Source organism: Oryza brachyantha, chromosome 8 (assembly GCF_000231095.2).
Source record: "Oryza brachyantha chromosome 8, ObraRS2, whole genome shotgun sequence".
NCBI classification, from domain to species: domain Eukaryota; kingdom Viridiplantae; phylum Streptophyta; class Magnoliopsida; order Poales; family Poaceae; genus Oryza; species Oryza brachyantha.
This window is the reverse complement of record NC_023170.2, coordinates 3,370,800-3,394,868: the sequence shown is the minus strand read 5'-3', so window position 1 is coordinate 3,394,868 and position 24,069 is coordinate 3,370,800. Positions and strand designations below refer to the sequence as shown.

Here is a 24,069-nt window from a genome sequence, read left to right as displayed (position 1 = left end):
AGTTATTATATTATCCTCGCTCAAAAATAATTATTGGTTATAACAAGATTTGATTGAACTTTTAAAATATGATCGCCAATAATTTCTTAATTTGTTAATTTGAATAGAAAGTAAAATTATATACATAGATTTTTCATGGAAAGTGCTATTTTTTAATTTCATAAATTTGTTAGATTTTATTATTTAATAATAACATAAAAACAGTTGTTGGAATTTTAGAGGTTTACCCAATTAAGGTACCTATGTATTACTGGAAAGATTCTTTCACTATATATAGAACAACACAAATATATACTATAGCACAATTACAATGTAATAGCATAATGCTAGTTACATTAAAATTACATGCTTGCTAGCTATATTGTAAATATATTATAACCATAGTATACTTATATTCATGTAATTTGAATAAAAACCTCACATGTCATATATAAAAAAGCAAAACTGTCATATAAATAGGTACGATCATATTGGATTGGAAAACACAAGCACTCTATATGATACGATATCTGTGATTAAGTATCAGTGGTTAAGGTACCTGTGTAACAGTGGAATTTTTTTTTATAAAATCACACAAATATAATGCTCTAATATAATTACGTAATAATATAATGCTAGTTATATTAAAGTTATATCGTAGTTATATTATAATTATACTATAATTACATTTAGGTAATTTAGTAAAAATCTCACATGGCACGTATATAATAAAATTATCATATAAATAGCTAGGTATGAAATATTGGATTAAAATAGACAAGCGGTACGTCTAATATGATATATACGATATCAATTATTAATGTATAGCAGCACGTGAAACGGTCTCGACTTCGTCTCCCGTACATACTACATAGGCGCAGTTGCTTGTATTTTCACACGGTCAGACTATAGTTAGTAGAGTAGATATCCATTTTAAAAGAAGACGTAAGAGTTGATACTTATAAACAGCTTAATTATAGCGATAGTTAACCAGCTTAATGAATACTCCAATTAATTTGGAGCAAGCACGCCAGAGACCATTTCAATTCCTTCAGTGGACTTGTTCTCTGTTGCTCACATGCATGCATGCTTACCCAAGTTCAGCCAGCAACGGCATAGATGCCTCCATATCTGCTGCTATATAAGCACACCTTCGCCATGGACAAGAACCATCTCAAAACGAAGCAGCTATTAATTAGCTAGTTCGATCGATCGTAGCTAGCCTGCCGATCGAGAAATACAATGGCTTCTTCGTCTTCCTTCATGCTCATGGCTACTCTTCTTGCCTTGGCCTCATGGCAGGGCATGGCTTCAGATCCTAGCCCTCTGCAGGATTTCTGCGTCGCCGACATGCACTCCCCTGGTATATATGCAAACTCTCATCAGTTTTTTATGTTATGCTTTAAAATTGATAGCACGTTAATTATACTACTGGTGAACTTAGATAGAATGTTTTCATCTCTCATGTAATTAATATATATTTTCGAAGCCTACAAATATTGTGCAATATTATGAGCTTTCTGTATATACATTTACTTTGCAAGCAGTGCGTGTCAATGGGTTTCCTTGCTTGAACCCAATGGACGTGAACGCCGACCACTTTTTCAAGGCAGCCATGCTCGACACTCCAAGAAAGACAAACAAAGTTGGGTCCAATGTCACCTTGATCAGTGCTGTGCAGCTCCCTGGCCTCAACACCCTTGGCATCTCAATTGCACGCATCGACTATGCACCCTTGGGACAGAACCCACCACACACGCACCCTCGTGCAACTGAGATCCTTACGGTGCTTGAGGGAACACTTTATGTTGGCTTCGTCACGTCCAACCGAGACAACAAACTTTTCTCTAAGGTGCTCAACAAGGGTGATGTGTTTGTGTTCCCTGTGGGGCTCATCCATTTTCAATTCAACCCTAATCCTTATAAGCCCGCGGTTGCAATTGCTGCACTTAGCAGCCAAAACCCTGGTGCTATCACCATTGCGAATGCGGTGTTTGGGTCAAAGCCGCCGATCTCTGATGACGTTTTGGCGAAGGCTTTCCAGGTTGAAAAGGGGACCATAGATTGGCTACAGGCTCAATTCTGGGAGAACAACCACAACTAATTATTTTACAGAGAGTGTAACTAAAAAATTATATGCCCATTCATATGTCCTCTATTTTAATTATATGTACCACATAAATAAATGCCCATGCATGCATGTGAGCTGACTGTTTCTTTTGTTTAATTTCTGCTTGATGTAATACAAATATATGTGCAAGGTTTTGACATGTTTAATGAACAGCATACTGCAGTGTTTTCGTCCGTACAAAAAGACAAAAAGATCAGAATGCCCGGATGTTCGTTATGAAAACATTGTCAACACACGATTATGCGTGCATGATATATTCAATATACGATAAATAGTCCTCTTACCTTTTGAATTAACAGCTACCTGCTACAGTTTAGCCACAACTTGCTTATATCTATACGTACAGTACGTGTGTCAAATCCAAATTTTCAAATCTGGACCGTCCAAATGTTTAGTCAAAAACAGACCGGGAGCACAACGCCATGGGTCGTGGCGCTGATGTTTAATTCATGAGCTGAAAATAAAATTTTTCTAAGGATAGCTTAAAAGAATAATAAATAATGATCAATTGCTCAGGGATTTCTTTATTTTCGGTATGTTTTTGGATCTTAAATGCATGTCACTATATGACTCACGTGCATCCTTACGGATAACTGAAAATTCCCCATCTTAAAAAATTTAAACTAAGTATGTATATCACTTTATTAAAATAATAATAATAAACTAGGTAATTAACAGGAAACAAATGGTATACCCCAACGCCCGTCTAGGCCATCTATGACAACCCAAAAACTCTTATATCTGACGGGTTAGTCCCTCGACACAGATAAGTAATCAATGATGACTTTGAGTCATCTCTAGAGGATGAAGGTCAGAGAACAATTACCTATGAGGACCAAAATTAATACCCATCATAGGTGAGAGTCCTAGTGTAACACCCTAGCTCATTTGAAGCCTATTAGTTATGTGTGTTTGGTCCATGTGGCCCAGAAGTGAATGTGTAGTGATGGTTTACTACCACATTGGAAGTTTAAGTGGGTGAGAGGCTGCTTATAAGTCTTGGTACTTCAACCATGGTATCCCTGGATTAACCCTTTTACACAAAGCACGGATGAAAGTGTAAGCGGGATACGATGCAAACGTGAGTCCGCTCAATGTGTAGAGTGGACTAATGTGGATTTTGGAAGCATGTTGTTATAGTTGGTATCAGAGCATAAACCTCCGCTGTTATGATGCATGTGCGTTGGGCCATGGTCTGCACTGGAGAGGGTTATGGTCCTCTACTATGTAAACGGTGAGCTGCCGGGGCCAGCCCTGGGGGGGTGAATGTAACACCCCAGCTTGTTTGAAGTCTATAGTAGTAGTGCGTGTTTGGTCCATGTGGTCCAGAAGTGGATGTTCAGTGGTGGTTTAGTATCACCTTAGAAGTTTAGGTGGGTGAGGTGCTTCAACCATGGTATTCTCGGGTCGTTAACCTTTTTACACGAAGCGAGGACAAAAGTATAAGCGGGATATCATGCGAACGTGGATCCGCTCAATGTCTATAGCGGACTAATGCAGATTTTGAAGACAGGGTGTTACCCCTAGCCTGTCACAGATGACTTATCTCCGATGGTTCTATATTTCAACCTGTCACTGCTATTTTTTAAATTTGTTGGCTACATACTTCAACCCCTCACTGGTCTAAAATACGGGGCAAAAAAATGTATCAACAAGTTAAGTGCACACATTGCTGCATTCATAGGTCACATGTGAACATTGACGAATCACAAAAATCATTACAATAAGATATCTGTGTATTCTATACCTACATTAAAATCCAAATATTCTAAACATACAGATTCACATCCAAGTATTGTAGAATGATTCACACAAATACAAACTTTTTCTCATGTATTCTGAATTTGATCTTGGACTGGTACCATTAGTAGGAAGCTGCAGCTGGTGCCCACGGCGTTGCAACAGATCTAGCACGCCTGCATCACACACACTACCAAAAAAAAAACAATAAACACTGACACATCCTATAATTTTATTAAAATAATAACAATTTTAGTATTCTAAATATTAATAACAACAGCTATACAAGTCACGGATGGTGGCAAGTAAAAAAATATTTATTTAGATTTGGTAGTGGTTGTTCTGCCATACCTGAGCTTAGAGCCAACCTATGATGCCTTTCTCAACCTGAAATGCTTTTGCCAAAACATCATCCGAGGAGTATTCCTTGGCTTAGCACCAATCTGAAATAGATGGCCAAAAAAGTCCCGACAGAAAGCACGGCGCTCAAGCTGAGCACCATGTAATTATTCTCTTCATTCCAAATTACGAGACTTTATAGTATTATCCAGATTTATATATGTGTTAATAAATCTAGATACATATACATTAATATATGGATGAATTTAAACAAATCTAGAAAATTCTTTTAATATGGAACGGAAGGAGTAGCAAACAATAACCGCTCGGGTATGCAAAACAAACCAAATAGATAAACTTGCTTCCATGGCTAATGCTCAAGTTGGCTACTATTGCATTGCTTCGTAAGGCAAGCTATTCGAAGGAACCAAACGCTCTCCAAACTTTGCATCTCCCCGGGGCTTTCTGAATCTTAGATGCATGCATGGTCTTGCCGATTGCTTGCTGAATGTCTTTGGCCATGTTCGTTTGCCCCCGGCAAGTTAATTTACCCTCTCGTTTTTCGCGTGTATGCTCCTGAACTGCTAAACGGTGTATTTTTTATAAAAATTTTCTATAAAAAAATTGTTTTAAAAAATCATATTAATCTATTTATATTTTTCTAATAATTAATAATTAATTAATCGTGTACTAATATATTATTACGTTTCACGTACGGGTAACTTACACTCCCTCGCAATGAACACGGCCTTTGTCAAGATGCATGGTCAGACACTCTCCGTGTCCTAATTTGTTGATAACATATTTTGGGGGATGCTAGATGTACTGTTGTGAATACTGCATACTGACCATCCTGGCAGTGCGGTGTCCTAATGTAGCAGAGAAAATTTCCGGTGTACTCCTAATGTTTTACCCAACCCCCTTTATGCCCCTAAGTTTTGCTTATTCAGTACTTATATACCCCTGAATATTAGATTGGATCCCTTCATATCCTTCATGTTAGTAAATCATTAGTTGATCGTTAAATTCTTCTAAAAAAGTCCATTTTTTCCTTTGATACAGGCAAGTATATAAATCTATGGAGTGTAGAAATTTACTGTATGAGACTATTGTACTTATGATTTTGTTTATGTGAGCTATTTGTAAGAAAATTTATGTTTACATATCACATCAAAGTTAATATTTATCATTAATTATTGAAATGTGTATTTGTAAATTTTTTATAGTAGTACAATATGAATCTATGTATATAAGACATGGTAATTTGTTGTGCTACTTTCAGCAAATATGGTTCATAAAAATTTTAACAATTAAAAAATAGATATTAAACTTTTGTGTCATATCTATGAATAAATTTTATCATAAATATATCTTGCAAAACCAAATCATACATACAATAGGCTCATATAACAGATTTCTACACTTGAGCAAATACATCCCATACATTTATATGTTTCTTGGTACCAAAGAGCAAAATCTTCATTTTTAAAAGAATTTAACAGCCAACTAATGATTGACTAACGAAAGGTTATAGATGAGATCCAAACTAAAATTCAGGGGAGTATCAAGGAATGGACAAGTCTCATATGTATATAAGAGATTGGTTAAATTTTTAGGGGTACATTTGAAATTTTATCGTACTAGTATTATCACATATATCTCATGATCACATGCACGCCCAATAATTGACTGTGTTATTGCACGAACTTATTCGATATATTCCATTTTTCTAACGAGAACCATAGTGTATTCCCTTTATTCATAACAAAAACCATCCATGTAGTACATAAGATAAAAAAGAAAAACTCAGAGCTTACAACATGCATAAGAAGCAGAAAACATGCATACCACTTATTCATTTTATATGTAAAACTATAATATTAAATCCGTAAGGAGACAACTTTCATAGTAGCATCATTAATAGTGGTTGTTCTCCCAGAACTGAGCCTGGAGCCAATCTATGGTGCCCTTCTCAACCTGGAATGCCTTTGCCAAAACTTTATCTGAGATTGGTGGCTTTGATCCAAACACTGCATTTGCAATCGTGATGGCACCTGGATTTTGGCTGCTAAGTGCAGCAATTGCAACCGCGGGCTGGTGGGGGTTAGGGTTGAATTGGAAGTGGATAAGCCCCTCAGGGAAGACAAACACGTCACCCTTGTTAAGTTCCTTAGTGAACAATGTGTTGTTTGGGTTAGACGTGACGAAGCCAACATAAAGTGTTCCCTCAAGCACCGTGAGAATCTCAGTGGCACGGGGGTGTGTATGCGGTGGGTTCTGTCCCAAAGGTGCGTAGTCAATGCGTGCAATTGAGACGCCGAGCGTGTTGAGACCAGGGATTTGCATGACGTTGATCAGGGTGACGTTGGATCCAACTTTGTTTGTCTTTCTAGGAGTGTCGAGCATGGCTGCCTTGAAGAAGTGATCCGCGTTTACATCCATTGGGTTAAGGCAAGCAAATCCATTGACACGTACTGTATAAATAGAAAAAAAAACAAACTAGGGTTATATATACACATCTTTTAGTGAGTTCCACATCGTAGATACAAAGGAAGGAAATATCTAAAATAGTATATATAATATACCAGGAGAGTGCATGTCGGCAACACAAAAGTCCTGTAGAGGGCTAGGATCGGAGGCGATGGCTTGCCATGAGAGCAAGGCAAGAAGAGCAGCAAGGAGACAGAAGGAAGATGACGAAGCCATTTGGCTTTGGATTTCTGCTCTCTTTTCTCTGCTGAATTATTTGGCTTTGGCTAGCTAATTGGTTGTGTTTATCTTTGGGTGATGGTTTGGCTATGGAGGGGATTGATGTGCTTATATAGCCGCTGGGCGTGGCAACGTGTACTTGTGAACAACAGAATAAGTCAGCTAGTGTACTGATGTCAGCTACGCTGAAATGATCTTCAGTCTGCAGGTTGCAGATTGAACTTTTCAGCTTAAAAACATATATATATATATAGTATATCTGCACCGCTAACTAATTACATTTGGATGATGACATTACATTAGTAGCTATATATGGTCTAACAACCTGCACTTTGAAGGGCCAATTTAATTACATGCATCATCGATCAAATGATGACTACCTTGATGACAAGTCGTCAAACTATTGTTCCAAAAACCCCGGGTGTCATGCATGAGAATGGAAATATTAGGAGAAATGTCACAATCTGGCTTACGGATTAAAGGCTTTCACGTGAGCGGTTTAGACAAGTTCAATAATCTTAGATTACTTGCTAGTTTACTTTATTGACATGTTCACAACATAACCATGAGCGCTGACTGGTTGTGTTTATCTGAACTGGTTGTGAGCAGTTAGACGGGAAATAATCTGATGTGGTCGATTGTTTTATTAGTTTATATATGTTGACCATGATATATTGTAGTGATGAGTAGTTTAATTTTTCTTTTTGAAAGGAGACGTAGCTAGCAGTTGTTATTGGATTTGAACATATATCTTTTCCAGCCATTTCTGTTACTTGGTCACCACTGTGTTGGAACCAAATCAAATTTGCCACCCTCACGAAAGATCGGATGCACTTCATGACAAACAATATTAGGAGGAATGTCACAATCTGACTTACAAAATGAGAAGACGCTTTGCGCTGAAAGGTTAGTCAAGACAAGTTCAACCATATCATCTATGGCTAGATAATTCACATCATAGACTTGTTCACAACATAACATCGCATACAAATATAGCATACAAATATATACAATAATATATTATTATTCTGCCACACTAGTTCCGACATACTAAATAGAGTAAAATGCACCGATGATCTTAAACCTATGCGTGGATATCATCTAGATTCATAAACTAGAAAGTCATATGTTGAGGCCCCCTTAATGTGCTAAATATGCATCATCACGATCAAAATCGAATGGGTCCCTCTTCATGCATTCTACTGGTAGTAATATATTACCAATAGAACCAACCTCAGCCATTGATTAAAAAGAATATTTTAGTAATTTGTTAATTAATTGATTAGTAGTATTTTGTAGTTTAGTTTTTTTTTGGCAAAAAAAGTAGCTCATAATTAAAAAGACGATAACACCTCTTCAAATTTCTACTAACTAGTACCATTGATAGTATAATTTAATCAAGCTATTCGATAAAAATATATCAATGGTGTTAATTAAATTCTACTGCCAGTAGAATGCAATGGAGAGGGGGTCATCAAATCCAACATGGCATAGGACTACTCACAACTTTCTTTTTTCTTTTTCTCATCTTCCCGCTCATTTATTTTCATACTGGGAGAGAGAGGATAGGGATTATAAAACGCTTTCATGTGAGTGGTTTAGACAAGTTCAATAATCTTAGATTGCTAGCTAGTTTACTTTATTGACTTGTTCTCACACCATAACCAACATAGCCACCACAATTAAACACCCATAAAAATATTATATATCATTTATATATGCTTAAAACTATACCATTAAGTAAATCATTGACTAAAAATAAAATTTCTGCCACACAATTAAACATCCATAAAAAATGTTCAAGACCCCATATGACGAATTATATATATCTATACGTCTATAAACGATTGTTGTCCTGGTAGATGCAGGTGTGAGGCATACACTGTATTATAATCTAATACATCCACAATTTGAACATCACATTTATTCCAAAAAAAATACTGCCTCCATCTCAAGATATATAGTAACATTCCAGGCACAAATTACTCAAGATTTGTACATATATGTACTATTCCCCCGCTCCATATTAAAAAGTATAATAATATGTAACGGAGGGAATACTTGTTAATATAAAAGGACCATTGAGGATATATTTCTCCCGGGCCACGTAATTAAAAGACAACTAATTAAGTGTATGCATGCCCATCCGATGGTGATCTCTGATGGCGATCTGATAGCAATGGTAGGTGTATATATCCAACGATATGATCAGTCAGTGGATGCACATGCTACGTACGTCAGGTATATACATGAATCAATTCAAGCCCTGACCATTATAATACTACCATTTAGGACCTAATACACATACGTAACAATATTTTTACTAATCACTCTGCAGACCTTTCCAATATTTAGTTGGTCACCATGCACTTTTCTTGGGACTTTAAGAGTGGTTACTTACTCCCACCAGCGTAATAGGAAAATTAATTTTGCTTTTCTGCGATGAGACGTACACTCGTTTTATGTATGTATGTTACCTAAAAGTTATATTTTTCAAAGAAATCGTAAGATTTTGATCAACGTGTGATGTACAATTGTATCACCAAACAATGCTACATCAAGTGCTTGGAATCAGTATGTAATGTGTTCTTGTATATTATAACATGAGTTCACTGATATGATCAAATATGGAGCTGGTTTGAAACATGTTGCTGCTAGTTGCTTGGATTGCTTGTAAGATGGAGAAGATCAAGGACAATATGGAGGAGGGAATTGACATGCTTCTTGTGCGAGGAAGAACAGATCGAGAGGACGTTTATCTATATTCACATGACTAAAGAAGGAAAAAATCGACAAAATGAATTTTTGAACGACAGAAAAAAATTAATGCATTCCAGTATCTAGAAAACAATTTATAGTGATACTAAGACGAAGGCCATGTGAGGAATGGTATTGCAGGGAAACCTACTTTTGATGATGGCAAAATCTTATATTTCTTTGAACGAGTACCGTATATATCATGAGCGCAAAATAATTAACAGTTTTAATTATTGCACGTATTTTGGTAATGAACACCGTACAGATTGTTCAATTTATTAAATGGAAAAACTACACATATACTGGTATTACATTGATACATGTGTTTTCAGACACAGACTAACAGCTTCTAAGCATGCATCTTACGTACAAAAGACATGCCTCTTATTGTTGTTATAGATAAAACTAAGACACATAGTTGGTAACCGTAACAATTCCATAAGGACACTAATAGTGGTTGTTCTCCCAAAACTGAGCCTGTAGCCAATCTATGGTGCCCTTCTCCACTTGAAACGCCTTTGCCAAAACTTCATCTGAGATCGGTGGCTTTGATCCAAACACTGCATTTGCAATGGTGATAGCTCCAGGGTTTTGGCTGCTAAGTGCAGCAATTGCAACTGCGGGCTGGTGCGGGTTAGGGTTGAATTGAAAGTGGATGAGCCCCTCAGGGAAGACAAACACATCACCCTTGTTGAGTACCTTGGAGAATAATGTGTTGTTTGGGTTGGACGTGACAAACCCGACATAAAGAGTTCCCTCAAGCACCGTGAGGATCTCAGTGGCACGAGGGTGTGTGTGAGGTGGGTTTTGACCCAAGGGTGCATAGTCAATGCGTGCAATTGAGATACCGAGCGTGTTGAGACCAGGGATTTGCATTACATTGATCAGGGTGACATTGGATCCAACTTTGTTTGTCTTCCTAGGAGTATCGAGTTTGGCTGCCTTGAAGAAGTGGTCCGCATTCACGTCCATTGGGTTTAGGCATGGAAATCCATTGACACGCACTGCATTTTGAAGAAGTAACTTGTAAGCATGCATAATGTTATTTCTCGTACACATCTATGCATGCATAAAACAGAAAATTAAATATCATGGATACAAAGCTAGAGAATGCCTAGAAGAGCATATATAATATACCAGGAGAATGCATATCGGCAACGCAAAAGTCCTGCAGAGGGCTAGGATCAGAAGCGGTTGCTTGCCATGAGAGCAAAGCAAGAAGTGCAGCAAGGAGACAGAAGGAAGAGGGTGAAGCCATTTCGCTTCTGATTTCCTTTCTCCTCTACTGAATTATATGCTGTTTCAATTCTCTGGTGGCTGACAAACTTGCTAGCTAGCTAACTAGTTGTGTTTATCGTCTGGTGAGTCTTTCGCTACGGAGGATCGATGTGCTTATATAGCCTCTGGGTATGGCAGCGTGAACTTGTGAACTCTGAACAGGTCAAGCTGAAATGATGTCAGCTGGAGTGAATTGGTCTGCAGCCCGCTGCCTGCAGTTTGAAACTTTCAGCTAAAAACTATCCATTTTTGACAGAAAACGTAGTAGTTGTTACGGGCGTCGTCCATCATGCAATGAACTACCTGCAAACTAAGTCATGGATCAACTACCATTTGCAACCAATTTCTATTACTTGGTCACCACTGTCTTGGAACAAAATCAAATTTGCCACACTTCACGAAACATCGGATGCATGCATGGCAAACAATATTGGGAGGGCTGTTAGAGTATGGCTTACAGAAGGGAAAACACGTTATTGGGAGTGGTTAGTCAAGACAAGTTCAGCCATCTATGGGCAGCTAATTCTACCCACATCTTTTCGCTTATGCTTATGATTATAAGCCAAAATTTAAATTTTTGACCTTAAATTTAGAGTTGATTTTGGGTTTTTGATCATAGCTTATTTTTTAGCTCTGATTTTTAGTTTGGTAAGAACAAGTATATAAAAGTTTTATTTATAAATTATTTTTATTTTTAAATATGATGTTTCATTTTTCCCTGTAAAAGCCAAAAGATCACCTCCGAAGCTTCATAGACTTGAACATAACCATCACATTGCAAATATACACCACAATAGATTATTGTGGCGCACTAGATTATTCACTTCAAATAGAGTAAAATGCACATCTAGATCCATAAACTAGTAAAATACATATTTTGACATGTAAGCTTTCTAAATGTATCACTTGTGTGTGAAATCCAACGTGGCAGACAACACAAATCCTAATGTGTCATCACCACAGATCCTACACTGACTGCAGGTGGGCCCATTGAGAAATTTCCTTTATTTTCTCCTCTTCCTTTTGTTAATTTTCCTTCCTTTTCTTTTCTCTTTTCTCCTTAATTAAATGGTGAAAGGGTCGCCGTGATTAGGGAGACATGCATGCTTGACGACATCTACTCATTGTGTTAGAAAATTGTTTGGCTGTTTTTGACCATTTTGTTGGTAAACCATATTGACACAGTAATTACCATATATATAATCTGGTAAATTACTGTTTCCATAAACATCCATAGGGTTCATGCTATCTCCATCTCCATGGCCAATACCACAAGGCAGTCGCCCACCAATTAAGTCACCACATTCCATAGCCCACACTAATTAATTGTTGACTATTTTTTTTTGACAATTTTCATACCCAAAATTAGCTAGTCGATCAGCATTTTCGTGAAGGAACGGTATATGTAGAATAGATGTTGATTCCACTCAAAACATAAGAACATATTTTTGATATAAGAGTTATCGATGCATATAAGTTAATTGATTATTGTCTTGGAGTTAGTCTAGAACACAAACATGTGTAATACTACAGAACAGCACATTTGTGTTGGATCTCAACACCTGTGTATGCCGGGTATATATAGATCCATCACAAATTAAATCCCTATAACGGATAAGGGAAGAGGTCATCAGTGCTAGTTTCTGAACCTGACACAAATGAGGAGGGAGAAGCCAAAATGTTATTGCGCTGATTCATACAAATTAGATTCATACATGCACACAAGAACATATCAAATAGAAATCAGATTCATTCAAATCAAGAGCATCGATCTGTGCACACCGAAAGAACATATCAAATACTCCCTCCTTTCCTAAATGTTTGACGTCATTGATCTTTTTATACACGTTTGATTATTTGTCTTCTTCAAAAAATTTAAACAATTATTAATTATTTTTATATCATTTCATTTATTTTAAATATACTTTTATGCATATATATATAACATACATATTTGACAAAAAGTTTTGAATAAGACGAATAGTCAAACGTTTATAAAAAAAGTCAACGGCGTCAAACATTTAGGGATAGTACAAATTAGATAAGAACTTTTGCAATCATCCACTGCACTTGCTTAGGTTCTGCTTGCACCCGGTCACTGTGCACTGTTGCTGCTGCTGCCCTCGACACCACCACCCCACCACGCTATGGAACGGGATCCTCTGACTTAAGTCAGGGGACTGACATATGGGCCAGTGGACGGTGGAGCCCACATGTCAGCGACCCACGTCCCTCTGATTTAAGTCAGATGAACCGTGTCCCCACCCTATATGTGCAGCTGCTGTTGCTGCTATCCCCCGACGCCCTGGTCAGCCGAGAGGTGGAGGGAAATAGAGAAGTGGAGGTCGACTAGGTTCGAAGAGGAAGAGGTGGAGAGACATGAGACCGAGGGAAAAGTTGATTAGCTATAAGAGGGATAAGGTCAGGATGTCAATCGACTTATTCAGTCATTTGGCTCGGTTATTAGCTAGGATCGGGTCTTTTCTATGACCAGCACATATAGGCAACCAACCTATGTGTGGCAAGTATTTCCTAGAACCATCACAAGTAGTGAACGATCATTTGTGCCGGTTCTATAAATTTTAAGCACGCAGGGTGCCAACGAGGGCTATCAGTGCTAGGTTTCTAGGAACTAGTACTGATAGCCTAGCGAATTTAACAGTGTCCAAGGGTAGTGGTAACGTACCTCGGTAATTAAGCGTAACATTAATTTACACCCAATCACAAGCTAAGCGTGAAGGGGCATCGCCACCCACAGTTTGGCCGAAGGGAAGAGAGATGTAGTGCGCACAAACAAATGCATGGTAGCTCTTCGTTATATATGTTGGTTTTGTTCTTTCTTAATATTCGTAGGTAATCAAATTTTTATATGTACAAGGTAACGTACAATTCTTTATGATATTACATGTATAAACTAAATATAGGAAGCATTCCTATAAAATATCTTCTGGATTAACCTCAGGATCATCAAAATTTTATGAGAGCATAAGGCAAAAATCTCACAAAACAAGGGAAAATTAATAGAAGTGTACTCCTTTATTACACTGAACGCTGCACCAGAACCACATAGCCTTTTTCCCAACATAAATCTCTATTGCTGGAGTGTTTGCTAGACCACATAATCAGCTGGTCTTGAAATACAAATTTATTTTATATGCTATAGCATTATATATGACATGACAACAAACATACTCTCCTTATATTTAGTAGTGGTTGTTCTCCCAAAATTGAGCCTGGAGCCAATCTATGGTGCCCTTCTCAACTTGGAATGCTTTTGCCAAAACATCATCTGAGATCGGTGGCTTTGATCCAAACACTGCATTTGCAATGGTAATGACTCCAGGGTTTTGGCTACTAAGTGTAGCAATTGCAACCGCGGGCTGGTGGGGATTAGGATTGAATTGGAAGTGGATGAGCCCCTTGGGAAAGACAAAAACATCACCCTTATTAAGTACCTTGGAAAATAACGTGTTTGGGTTAGATGTGACAAAGCCAACATAAAGAGTTCCCTCAAGCACTGTGAGGATCTCAGTGGCGCGGGGGTGCGTGTGAGGTGGGTTTTGACCCAAGGGTGCATAGTCAATGCGTGCAATTGAGATGCCAAGAGTGTTGAGACCAGGAATCTGCATGACATTAATCAAGGTGACGTTGGACCCAACTTTGTTTGTCTTCCTAGGAGTGTCGAGCTTGGCTGCCTTAAAAAAGTGGTCTGCATTCACTTCCATTGGGTTTAGGCATGGAAATCCATTGACACGAACTGCATAAATAGAAGAATTAAGTTGTAAGCATAATCTTATTCCTCGCACACATCTATGTACACATAAAACAGAGAATTTAAGGTCATAGAGAAAAGGCTATGAAATATCTAAAAGAGCATATGTAATATATCAGGAGAGTGCATATCAGCAACGCAGAAGTCTTGCAGTGGGCTAGGATCAGAGGCGATGGCTTGCCATGAGAGCAATGCAAGAAGAGCAGCAAGGAGACAGAAGGAAGAGGGTGAAGCCATGTTAGCTAACTGCTTGTGTTTATCGTTGGGTGATGCTTGGGGAATGGAGGATCAATGTGCTTATATAGCCACAAGGCATGGCAGCGTGAACAAGTGAATGACTGAATTGGTCAAGCTGAAGATATTAAGTGGACTGAAATGGTCTGCTGCCTGCAGGTATTAGGTTGAACTTTTTAGCATAAAAATATAAATCTGGAATACTTCCTTCTGACGTGGTCGATTGGGTTTACAAGTTTCGACAAAGACGTAGGCTGCGTTCTTTTGCAGAGACGAAGATGGAGATGAAGCACCCCATATTTCACTTCTATTTATACTTATTTGACAAAATTTGGATTTTTAATCTTAAATTTAGAGTTGATTTGGGGTATTTTCACCAAAGTTTATTTTTCAACATTGACTTTTAGATCGCTAAGAATACACATTTAAAAGTTTTATCCATAAATTATTTTTTGTTTCCAAATATGCCGTTTACACATCTGAAATATTTTCCAACAGAATTAATTACTATAAAGTTAAAAAAATTACTTTATAGAAGTGACATTACAAAATTTCTACAGTTATAGGTATATTTAAAAAACATATTGTTTAGTACTTCGGAAAATGTGCTTACAAAAGTCGATAAGGCCCCATTTGATTCGAAGGAAATTCATAGCAATTTTTAGAGGATTTCATCCCTACAGGATTTTTCCTACGAAGCTCTTTGAATCAAAAGAATAAACCCTATAAGATCCTATGAAATTCCTATGGAATGCCACTTCCTATATAAGTTTTGAAGAAAATTTAACAAAAGGTTTAACCTCATAGAAAAAAATCCTTTGAGTCTATATCTCTTCTCAAATTCCTGTGTTTTTTCGTGGTCTAATCAAACGGCCATTCCTATGTTTTTCCTGTGTTTTATAATCCTCTGTTTTACACTTACATTCCTGTCAGAATTTTATATTTTTTTTATTACTCTGTTTTTTCCGCCCTAAAAGTCTGAAAAAATTGCCGAAAGTACGGAGCTGTACTAGTCTAGTTTCTTTCTTTTATTTTTGGGAAAAGAAGACATAGTAGTAGCAGTTATGATTCATTTACTGGGGCAATGCTGCGTCCATCATCAATCAACGATCTGCATATACCGAGTCGTCAAACCATCGTTTTACATGGTCATTATTTTCTCAGTAACGAAATCATGTAACCCCTCACGAAATATTAGGAGAAGTGTCACAATCTGGCTTTATAAATAAAGCTTTCATGTGACTGGTTAGTCAAGACAAGGTCAACAATCTATATAGCTACGACCAGTTAGCTTTATCGAATTGGTCACAATATAACCATCACATATAAAATATACAGCACACTATATTATTGTTGCGCCCATGCACAGGCAGAGCACTGGCAATAGCTATCAAATTTGTAATACAAAAATCTACACACATATATGGAATAGATACTGTTGGTTTCATTCAAAATATTAGACCCATGCATGTTTGCCACGTAAAAAAAAAAACGTTCGTCCATACGTCTGAGTTAATCAACAATTTGTTCGAGTTTGGTTAATTAAGCATGTTCAAACCCAGGCTAGGGTGGGCTTTGGGCCAGGCCTAAAACAAGCCTAGCCAAAAAATCCAGGCCCAAGCCCGATGATTAATGAAAAAACAAAGTGCGGGCCCGACATGACCCTCGGGCTTTCTTGGGCCTAGACAGGCCGGCTTATTTAGGGTTTTTTGGGCTTCTCCATAATTTCAAGCTTCGATATTTAGGCCCGAATCTAGCTCAGTGCATGGTCCGGCGGGCCAACCAGGCTAGGCTGGGCTTGAACAGGGTTAAGTTTGGTATACAAACAACCAACCGATCTCAATTTAATCCTATACAAATTGCTAACGTTGTCACTAGCAGCTGCTGTAATTTCATACATATTCTCTATCCTCTTATCACCAAAGGTTTTCGATCATTGTGTGGGTGGTGGCACGAGGTGAAGCTTTCCATGTTTACCGAACAAGTCCTAAAGAACACAATCCACCAAATGAATTTTAGAAGGGCATTCTGTTCTGTAGACAACAGTTTACAATAGGACTGAGACAAAGCCCTTGATCAGGATCATATATACAGGTAAACCCACTCTTGATGATGACAGAATCTCATATTTCTTTGAATGATCATACACACACACACACATATATATCGCGAGCACAAAATAATTGACAGTGTACTTGCACATACTTTGGGGCATTATGTATTGGTAATAATAATACCATATATATTAATCCATTTATTAAATAAAAATATAGATATATTGGCATTTTATTAATAAATATTCTTTTAAACACGGACTAATAGCTTCCAAGTAAGCATCTTAAGTACACAAGATATATATCTTATTGTTGTTACAGATAAAACTAAGGCATACAGTTTGTACCCTTAACAATTTTGTAAGGACAATTAATAGTGGTTGTTCTCCCAAAACTGAGCTTAGAGTCAATCTATGGTGCCCTTCTCAACTTGGAACGCCTTTGCCAAAAAAATGCTTTCATTTGACCGGTTAGTAATTACAGGTTCAAGTACAATACTACAATTTATATACTCCTAGCTGCCAGTTAGCTTTATTGAATTGTTCAGAATATAACCATCAAATGTAAAAATATACAGCACTATCTTATGGATCCAACAACAAATCAGGCGGTGTGTTATCACATGTAAAAGAGATGTTTCATAGTTCACTAAAAATATTTCAACTATTAAAACTGAAACATTTTCTCTGTATATGAAACATCAATAAGTTGCAACTTTGGAAACAAATGTGTTTTATCCATCAAAGGCAAATGAAAATTAATAAACATCATCAAAAATAGGCACTACAACATATTGACTGAAACACGAAGGAACATCAACAATATATTGACTGAAACATTGAGAAAAAAATAATGTCGAATATCTACTTCTTCCTTCTCTCCGGTGGCCGTGAAACAACATCGAATTTCTCGGTGAAATATTTTGATCCAACACCAAGGAACACAAAGACATATTAACTGAAATATCAAAAAATCACAACACATAAATGTCAAGATGTGGCCTCTTACTCTTCTTCGGTGGCCACATCTTCAAAGTGTCCTTCTCACCGGTCCATCCAGGAACAACCAATAGCTGCTACCTACTACTTGCATCACAAACTAGGGCCGCGTTCGGCCATGCCACAAGTTAACTAATTAAGTCTCTCTCGTTTTCCACGCGCACGCTTCCCGAACTACTAAATGGTGTACTTTTTGTAAAAATGTTTTATAGGAAAGTTGTTTTAAAAAATCATATTAATCTATTTTATTTTTTTAATAATTAATAATTAATTAATCATGTACTAATCTATTACTATGTTTTTCGTGCCAGAGCATAAGTTAACTTATGCCCCCTGCCGAACGGAGCCTAGGCCAGGCCTCATCAGTAGTTGCTAAAAGGGATCGGATGGGCCTTTCTACCTCCTGACCTTATATCTTGATAAATCGGTGAGAAGAGGGCATAGTGGAAGAGGATGGTAGAGTAGAGTAGAGCATGATCACTATGGTGCTACATCTTGAAGAGAGGAATAGAGTGGTCAAATGAGAGAAGAGAGGAACAGAGTGAACAATGAAGAAGAGGATTGCCTTTTGTGGTTTGTAGAAATAAGATCGGAGGAGAATGTCTTGCACCTTGGGACCAACCAAGCAGAGCGAGCACCCAATGTATTATTCCACATCAGGCATGTGATAGTGAGCATCATCGCATTGCTATACTATTATTGTGCGTCCACTCTAGGTCACTATATATATAAGGAATGGATCACCCCTGTTGATTTCATGCAAAATATAAGACCCATTCATTCTATATAAAACCCTCATCTCCCCCATGCAAACAGGTAAAACACAATTTGTTCAATTCTGATATACATACAGATAACCCATCACAAATTAATCGTTCTGCAAAGCGCTAGGATGAGTCCTCATGCTGACACCCATGTTTTGATGGAGAACTTTAGACATAGAGGGTAGAATTTGTATAAAACTATAGCTGCTAATGTGTTGGGTTTTACATGGTTTTATTCTACTTTATTTTATATGCAAGAGCTGAGTGGGTTGTGAAAGGATCCATGGGTTTTGACCTATTGCCAACCATAGATTATACCTAGTGGTACATTGACCTGCCGCATCACCCTCTTTTGCATTCTTGCCCACACTAAATCTTACTCCTAATTGTGTGATCTGTTGATCATTTAAGCATCTCGCCTCTAAACTTGTTACTCTACTAGTACCACAGATGTTATTGCATCTACCAAAATCTAGACTCACATCCTCTTTCCTTCTACTAAGAACATCTCTAAAAGACTAGTCATCATAGTAGTCATATAAGATTTTAGTCAGTGTAATAAAAACAACTCTGAGAATCTTGCCAAATTACCTCGGATGGTCATTCCACTAGCCAAACAAGCTAACTAGCTAGCTTAAGGTGGTGTTTAGATTGAGAAAATTTTTAGGAGAAGTGTCACGTCAAATGTTTGACCGGATGTCGGAAGGGGTTTTCAGACACGAATGAAAAAACGAATTTCACGGCTAGCCTAGAAACCGCGAGACGAATCTTTTGAGCCTAATTAATCCGTCATTAGCACATGTTGGTTACTGTAGCACTTATGGCTAATTATGGACTAATTAGGTTCAAAAGATTCGTCTCAAGATTTCTTTCGTAACTGTGCAATTAGTTTTTTGGTTCATCTATGTTTAATGCTTTATTTAGGTGTCCAAAAATTCGATGTGATGTTTTTGGAAAAAAAACTTTGGGAACTAAGCAAGGCCTAAGTTTGACTAGCTAGTCCATCCTCCACTTCCACTAACCTAGTATAGGGACCCACTAAAAAAATAAACTATGAATAATAGAATTTGACTACCCACTTGGAGTGCATAGAATTAGTTAGGCTCCTTAGATGCTTTAAAGGTGTATTCAGCTGCCTATTTTCTAGTTTTTACTTGCATGTTTCATGAACTCCTAAATAGTGTGTTTATTGCAAAAAAAAACAATCCTATATAATGCTTTCATAAATGATAACATTTTAATTTTTTCCAGCTAATAGTTGACTAATCATGCGTTAATATGCCACTCTATTTTTCATTCTCGGGGAGAAGTTCCTAACTCCCTACCGAACGCAGCCTAAGGGTTACAATTTCTCTATGGGACTGGGACCCAATTGGGATGTTCATGGGCTGGGATAGGGGCTATTCTGATTCGCAGGGGAGTTGAGCAGGCCCTAACCATTTTCAAGGCCGGGGTAGCGAGGTGCTCTAACCCACGGGCGACCCCCAAACCTCTCCTAAAATTAGGTGTAGTGTTTGGTCATAAATGCTAAGGCCCAATACTACTATGCCCATATGCCCATGTTACAACATAAGTGAAACATATTTGGGGAATATATATTTGTGGTGGAATATGTCGTGAAAACTTTCAAATATGTGAACCCACTGAGAACCAGATCTAATTTTTTTTCTAAATTCATGAAAAATTTACAAAATACAGGTATAGGGATAAACTTGATTTTGACCAAACCTCAAGTCCAAACCCAATTTTATTTGGGACAAAAAATAGACATTTCAGGTGAAAATAGTCCTGACAGTATTCATGTCTTGCTCCCAAATGAAGATGAGCTGCTCACAATATTAACCTGAAATTAGTCATTTTTTTCTCCCTAATATGTAAATGAGTTCCTAGTACTACTCATGTAAAATTTGCCTCCTTTTTTCTCCCAAATGAATTTGAGTTTGGACTTGAAGTTTAGTGGTAATCTAGTTCATGCATGCCTATATCAGTCTCTTTAAAATCTGGTTAATTTGCATATGTTCTCGCTTTTGATGGTTTTCACTGGATATTTCTCCATTACCAACGCTGCCACTTTCCTGATGGATCATTTTCTTCAAACAAGCGGTAAATAACACCAAAGGTTCCCTTATTAAAGGAAACACCATACCAGCAGAACATACAGAGCCTTTTCCTAAAAAAAATCTGTACTGTGGTGATTCGAAAGAAGAATTTACATTGTTGCACTTACACACATATGCCGTCTAGAAATAAATATTTATTTGTACATGCTGTAACACTGATACTGACATACAATTAACCAATAAATATAATCTGTTTACAATCAACAACGCAAGCTAGATTTAGGTGGTTGTTCTCCAAGAACTAAGCTTGGAGCAAATCTATGATTTTCTTATCCACTTGAAATGCCTTGGCCAAAAGATCATCTGCGATTGGTGGATTTGATCTGAATACTGCATTGGCAATTGTAATAATCCCAGGGTTTTGGCTACTAAGTGATGAGATAGCGAATGCAGGCTTGTGGGGGTTAAGGTTGAATTGGAAGTGTACAAGACCCTTAGGAAACACAAACACATCACCCTTGTTGAGCACCTTGGAGAAGAGTTTATTCTCTGGGTTGGATGTGACAAATCCGGCATAGAGTGTTCCCTCAACAACCGTAAATAACTCAGTTGCACGAGGGTGCGTGTGTGGTGGGTTCAAACCCAGGGGTGCATAGTCGACACGCACTATTGATATGCCAAGTGTGTTGAGACCAGGGATCTCCATGACATTGATTAGTGTAACGTTGGACCCAACCTTATTGGTTGTTGTATCCCTAGGCTTGTCGAGCATGGCTGCCTTGAAGAAGTCATCTGCACTCACGTTTGCTGGGTTCTTGCAAGCAAATCCATTGACAAGAACTGCAGCAACCAGAGGAAGTTAATCAACATGGATACTAAAAACCCAATAGAAGTTCTAGTAGAACCATGTACTCCTAGTAGGCGAGAAATAATGTTTGATTTTGACCAAAGTTTTTACATGTGTTGCATTGAAAGTACATAGCAAAAACTCCACGTAAAGTTTGGGTCGTCGATCATTACTTTTTATAAAAGTATAGATATCTACCTGACGAGTTGAGATCGGCGACGCAGAAGTCCTGGAGAGGGCTAGGGACAGATGCAATGGCACCCTGCAACGAGACCAACAACGCAAGGAGTGCAACAGGAAGCAGCGGGAAGGAAGACGAAGAAGCCATTGTACGTATTTATCAACCCAGTGGCTATAATCGGATGCTTGTGTTAATTTAATTATGCACTAGCTGTCTGATGATTTGAAGATGGAGGATATGTATCAATGGATGTTGCTTATATAGCCATAAGACGCCGTGGAGAGATTGAGCACTGCACTGCGTGCTGTAGAGTTGATCCTGTGAGCAACAGAACAAGTCAGGTGAAACCGTCCAACAGATTGAAATGGTTTCGGTGACGACGCTGTCCACTATAACGTGTTGATTAAATATTAATTGCCACACTGTTGTATCAGGTTTCTCATGTATATTCTCTCTTCATATCTCTGATATATTAACTAACGAATATATATATATATATATATATACATATATATATATATATATATATGTGGATCACTGAGCAACAGGTATTTTTAATTTGATCATTTCGGCGTCATCCAATCCTTCCACAGCATGTTAATTGATTATTAACTAAACTCACAGGATTTAATTTATGCGATATATTCATATCAATGAAATGATCCAATCTCTTGAATACGCACGGATTGTTAATTTTGTTCCTCATAATTAATACAGCTTGGCAATCAACCATTTTGTTCTTTTGCCTCAGAAATTAATTCCGATCATTTGCGTAGTCACTGTTTTTAAATCTAAGCCAATGGTATGATATAAGCATGCGTAATAACAAATTAAGAGTCTAATTGTACACGCAAACTATCATAATGCATTAGAATCGTTTGTGCGGTAATGATATTTACCACGAGTTCAGCATTTTTTGACCAGTTCACGAAACAAACCTTGATGTCTTTAGATGACAATTATTTTTGTAGTAATCTTTCTCTAATTGCGAAGATATTGTTGTGTACGGCTCTTTCCTGCGTGGCAGACTACGACCTATCTCTGTGCAAGTCATGTCGTAATTAATGATGAGTTGATTCCTAGCTATTCCGGATTTTAATATTTTTTAACACATGATAAAAAAATCAATTTTTTGATTTTTTGTCGAGCATTTCACTGTCCGTCTTATTTGAAAATTTTCAAAAAATTTTAAAAATAATTAGTCACACATAAAGTACTATTCACATTTTATCATCTAATAAAAATAAAATTATTAATCATAAATTTTTTTAATAAAACGAAGAGTTAAACATTGTATCTAAAAAATGAAAAGTTATTGTTTTGGAACAGAGAGAGTAGATATGTGTTAGTTAGTATACAAATCCAATTGCTATATATTCCGCTTTTTTTTCAAATTAAATGTGCTGTTTTATATCTTTTTGGCATCTACTGTTTTAATCTGAATGGTTTCACAATTCATGAATTTCTAAATCTCTCTCTATATATAGTTTGTCTCACGTTAATTTTCAAAATTTCTAAGCTATTGACCTTACTAGCGTCTGTGTGCGTATATATAAGGGTATAGATGCAGATCGATAGATTGATATGGCACCCTTTCGTTAAGTCCTTAAAAACCCCCCCATTAATTTAACCATTGAACTCTTCGCTCGGTGTAAAACACCTCCCTGTGTATTTTACCAAATATACTAATGGAAAAATTACCCACTGTGTACAAACCCTCGTTCCATTTTTGGTCTCATAGGTCAATCTCAGTGCATGATTTTATCGTGTTATTTACGATAGTACCATGTCATCAAAAGATATTTGAGTGGATGAATAAAACATGTACTCTGAATACATAATTTTACTTCACAGTTTTATAGGCTAACATATCACTTAAATGTTAAATCCAACTGACCCATACGAGTTGATTAAATGTGTGAAGATAAAAGGAATTACTCTTTAGTAGATGTTTCAATATATTTTTATGGTCTAGGTTACTGTGTGCACCAACTTTTATCCCTATAAAACTCAACTGATCTCTCTTATCATAAATTCTATGACACATCATTATTTTTGTGTATGTAACATATCATTTAACGAGATTCAAATCTTCATGAAACCCCGGCTGAGATTGACCTTACACATTTTTCTTTTCCGATTAGTGAATCACTGTTGCATTCTGGTCGACGTTTAGCCCATAATGCATATATCTTTTTTGTCATGTTACAAACGCATTAGCCGTTT

The 24,069-nt window shown here is 37.2% G+C and overlaps 5 protein-coding genes across 5 annotated transcripts; 1 reads left to right on the top strand and 4 right to left on the bottom strand.

Moving 5' to 3' along the window:
* Positions 1-1,172: 1,172 nt before the first annotated feature.
* Positions 1,173-2,281, top strand: LOC102711721 (germin-like protein 8-11). The gene is made up of 2 exons (XM_006659130.3): positions 1,173-1,342; positions 1,527-2,281. The coding sequence occupies exons 1-2, from the start codon at positions 1,222-1,224 to the stop codon at positions 2,081-2,083; spliced, it is 678 nt and encodes a 225-aa protein (XP_006659193.1). The 5' UTR covers positions 1,173-1,221; the 3' UTR covers positions 2,084-2,281.
* A 3,625-nt stretch (positions 2,282-5,906) lies between these two features.
* LOC102711452 (germin-like protein 8-5) lies at positions 5,907-6,972 on the bottom strand. Its single transcript, XM_006659129.2, has 2 exons — positions 6,775-6,972; positions 5,907-6,663 (listed from the first exon to the last, which is right to left on the bottom strand). The coding sequence occupies exons 1-2, from the start codon at positions 6,893-6,895 to the stop codon at positions 6,107-6,109; spliced, it is 678 nt and encodes a 225-aa protein (XP_006659192.1). The 5' UTR covers positions 6,896-6,972; the 3' UTR covers positions 5,907-6,106.
* Positions 6,973-9,897: 2,925 nt separating this feature from the next.
* Positions 9,898-11,001, bottom strand: LOC102711173 (germin-like protein 8-5). The gene is made up of 2 exons (XM_006659128.2): positions 10,793-11,001; positions 9,898-10,659 (listed from the first exon to the last, which is right to left on the bottom strand). The coding sequence occupies exons 1-2, from the start codon at positions 10,911-10,913 to the stop codon at positions 10,103-10,105; spliced, it is 678 nt and encodes a 225-aa protein (XP_006659191.1). The 5' UTR covers positions 10,914-11,001; the 3' UTR covers positions 9,898-10,102.
* Positions 11,002-13,970: 2,969 nt separating this feature from the next.
* LOC102710894 (germin-like protein 8-5) lies at positions 13,971-14,942 on the bottom strand. The gene is made up of 2 exons (XM_006659127.1): positions 14,825-14,942; positions 13,971-14,693 (listed from the first exon to the last, which is right to left on the bottom strand). Exons 1-2 carry the CDS (start codon positions 14,940-14,942, stop codon positions 14,137-14,139), a joined length of 675 nt encoding a protein of 224 aa, XP_006659190.1. The 3' UTR covers positions 13,971-14,136.
* Positions 14,943-17,399: 2,457 nt separating this feature from the next.
* Positions 17,400-21,990, bottom strand: LOC102710609 (putative germin-like protein 8-1). The gene is made up of 3 exons (XM_006659126.2): positions 21,861-21,990; positions 21,162-21,655; positions 17,400-17,432 (listed from the first exon to the last, which is right to left on the bottom strand). Exons 1-3 carry the CDS (start codon positions 21,988-21,990, stop codon positions 17,400-17,402), a joined length of 657 nt encoding a protein of 218 aa, XP_006659189.2.
* Between the last annotated feature and the right edge of the window lie 2,079 nt (positions 21,991-24,069).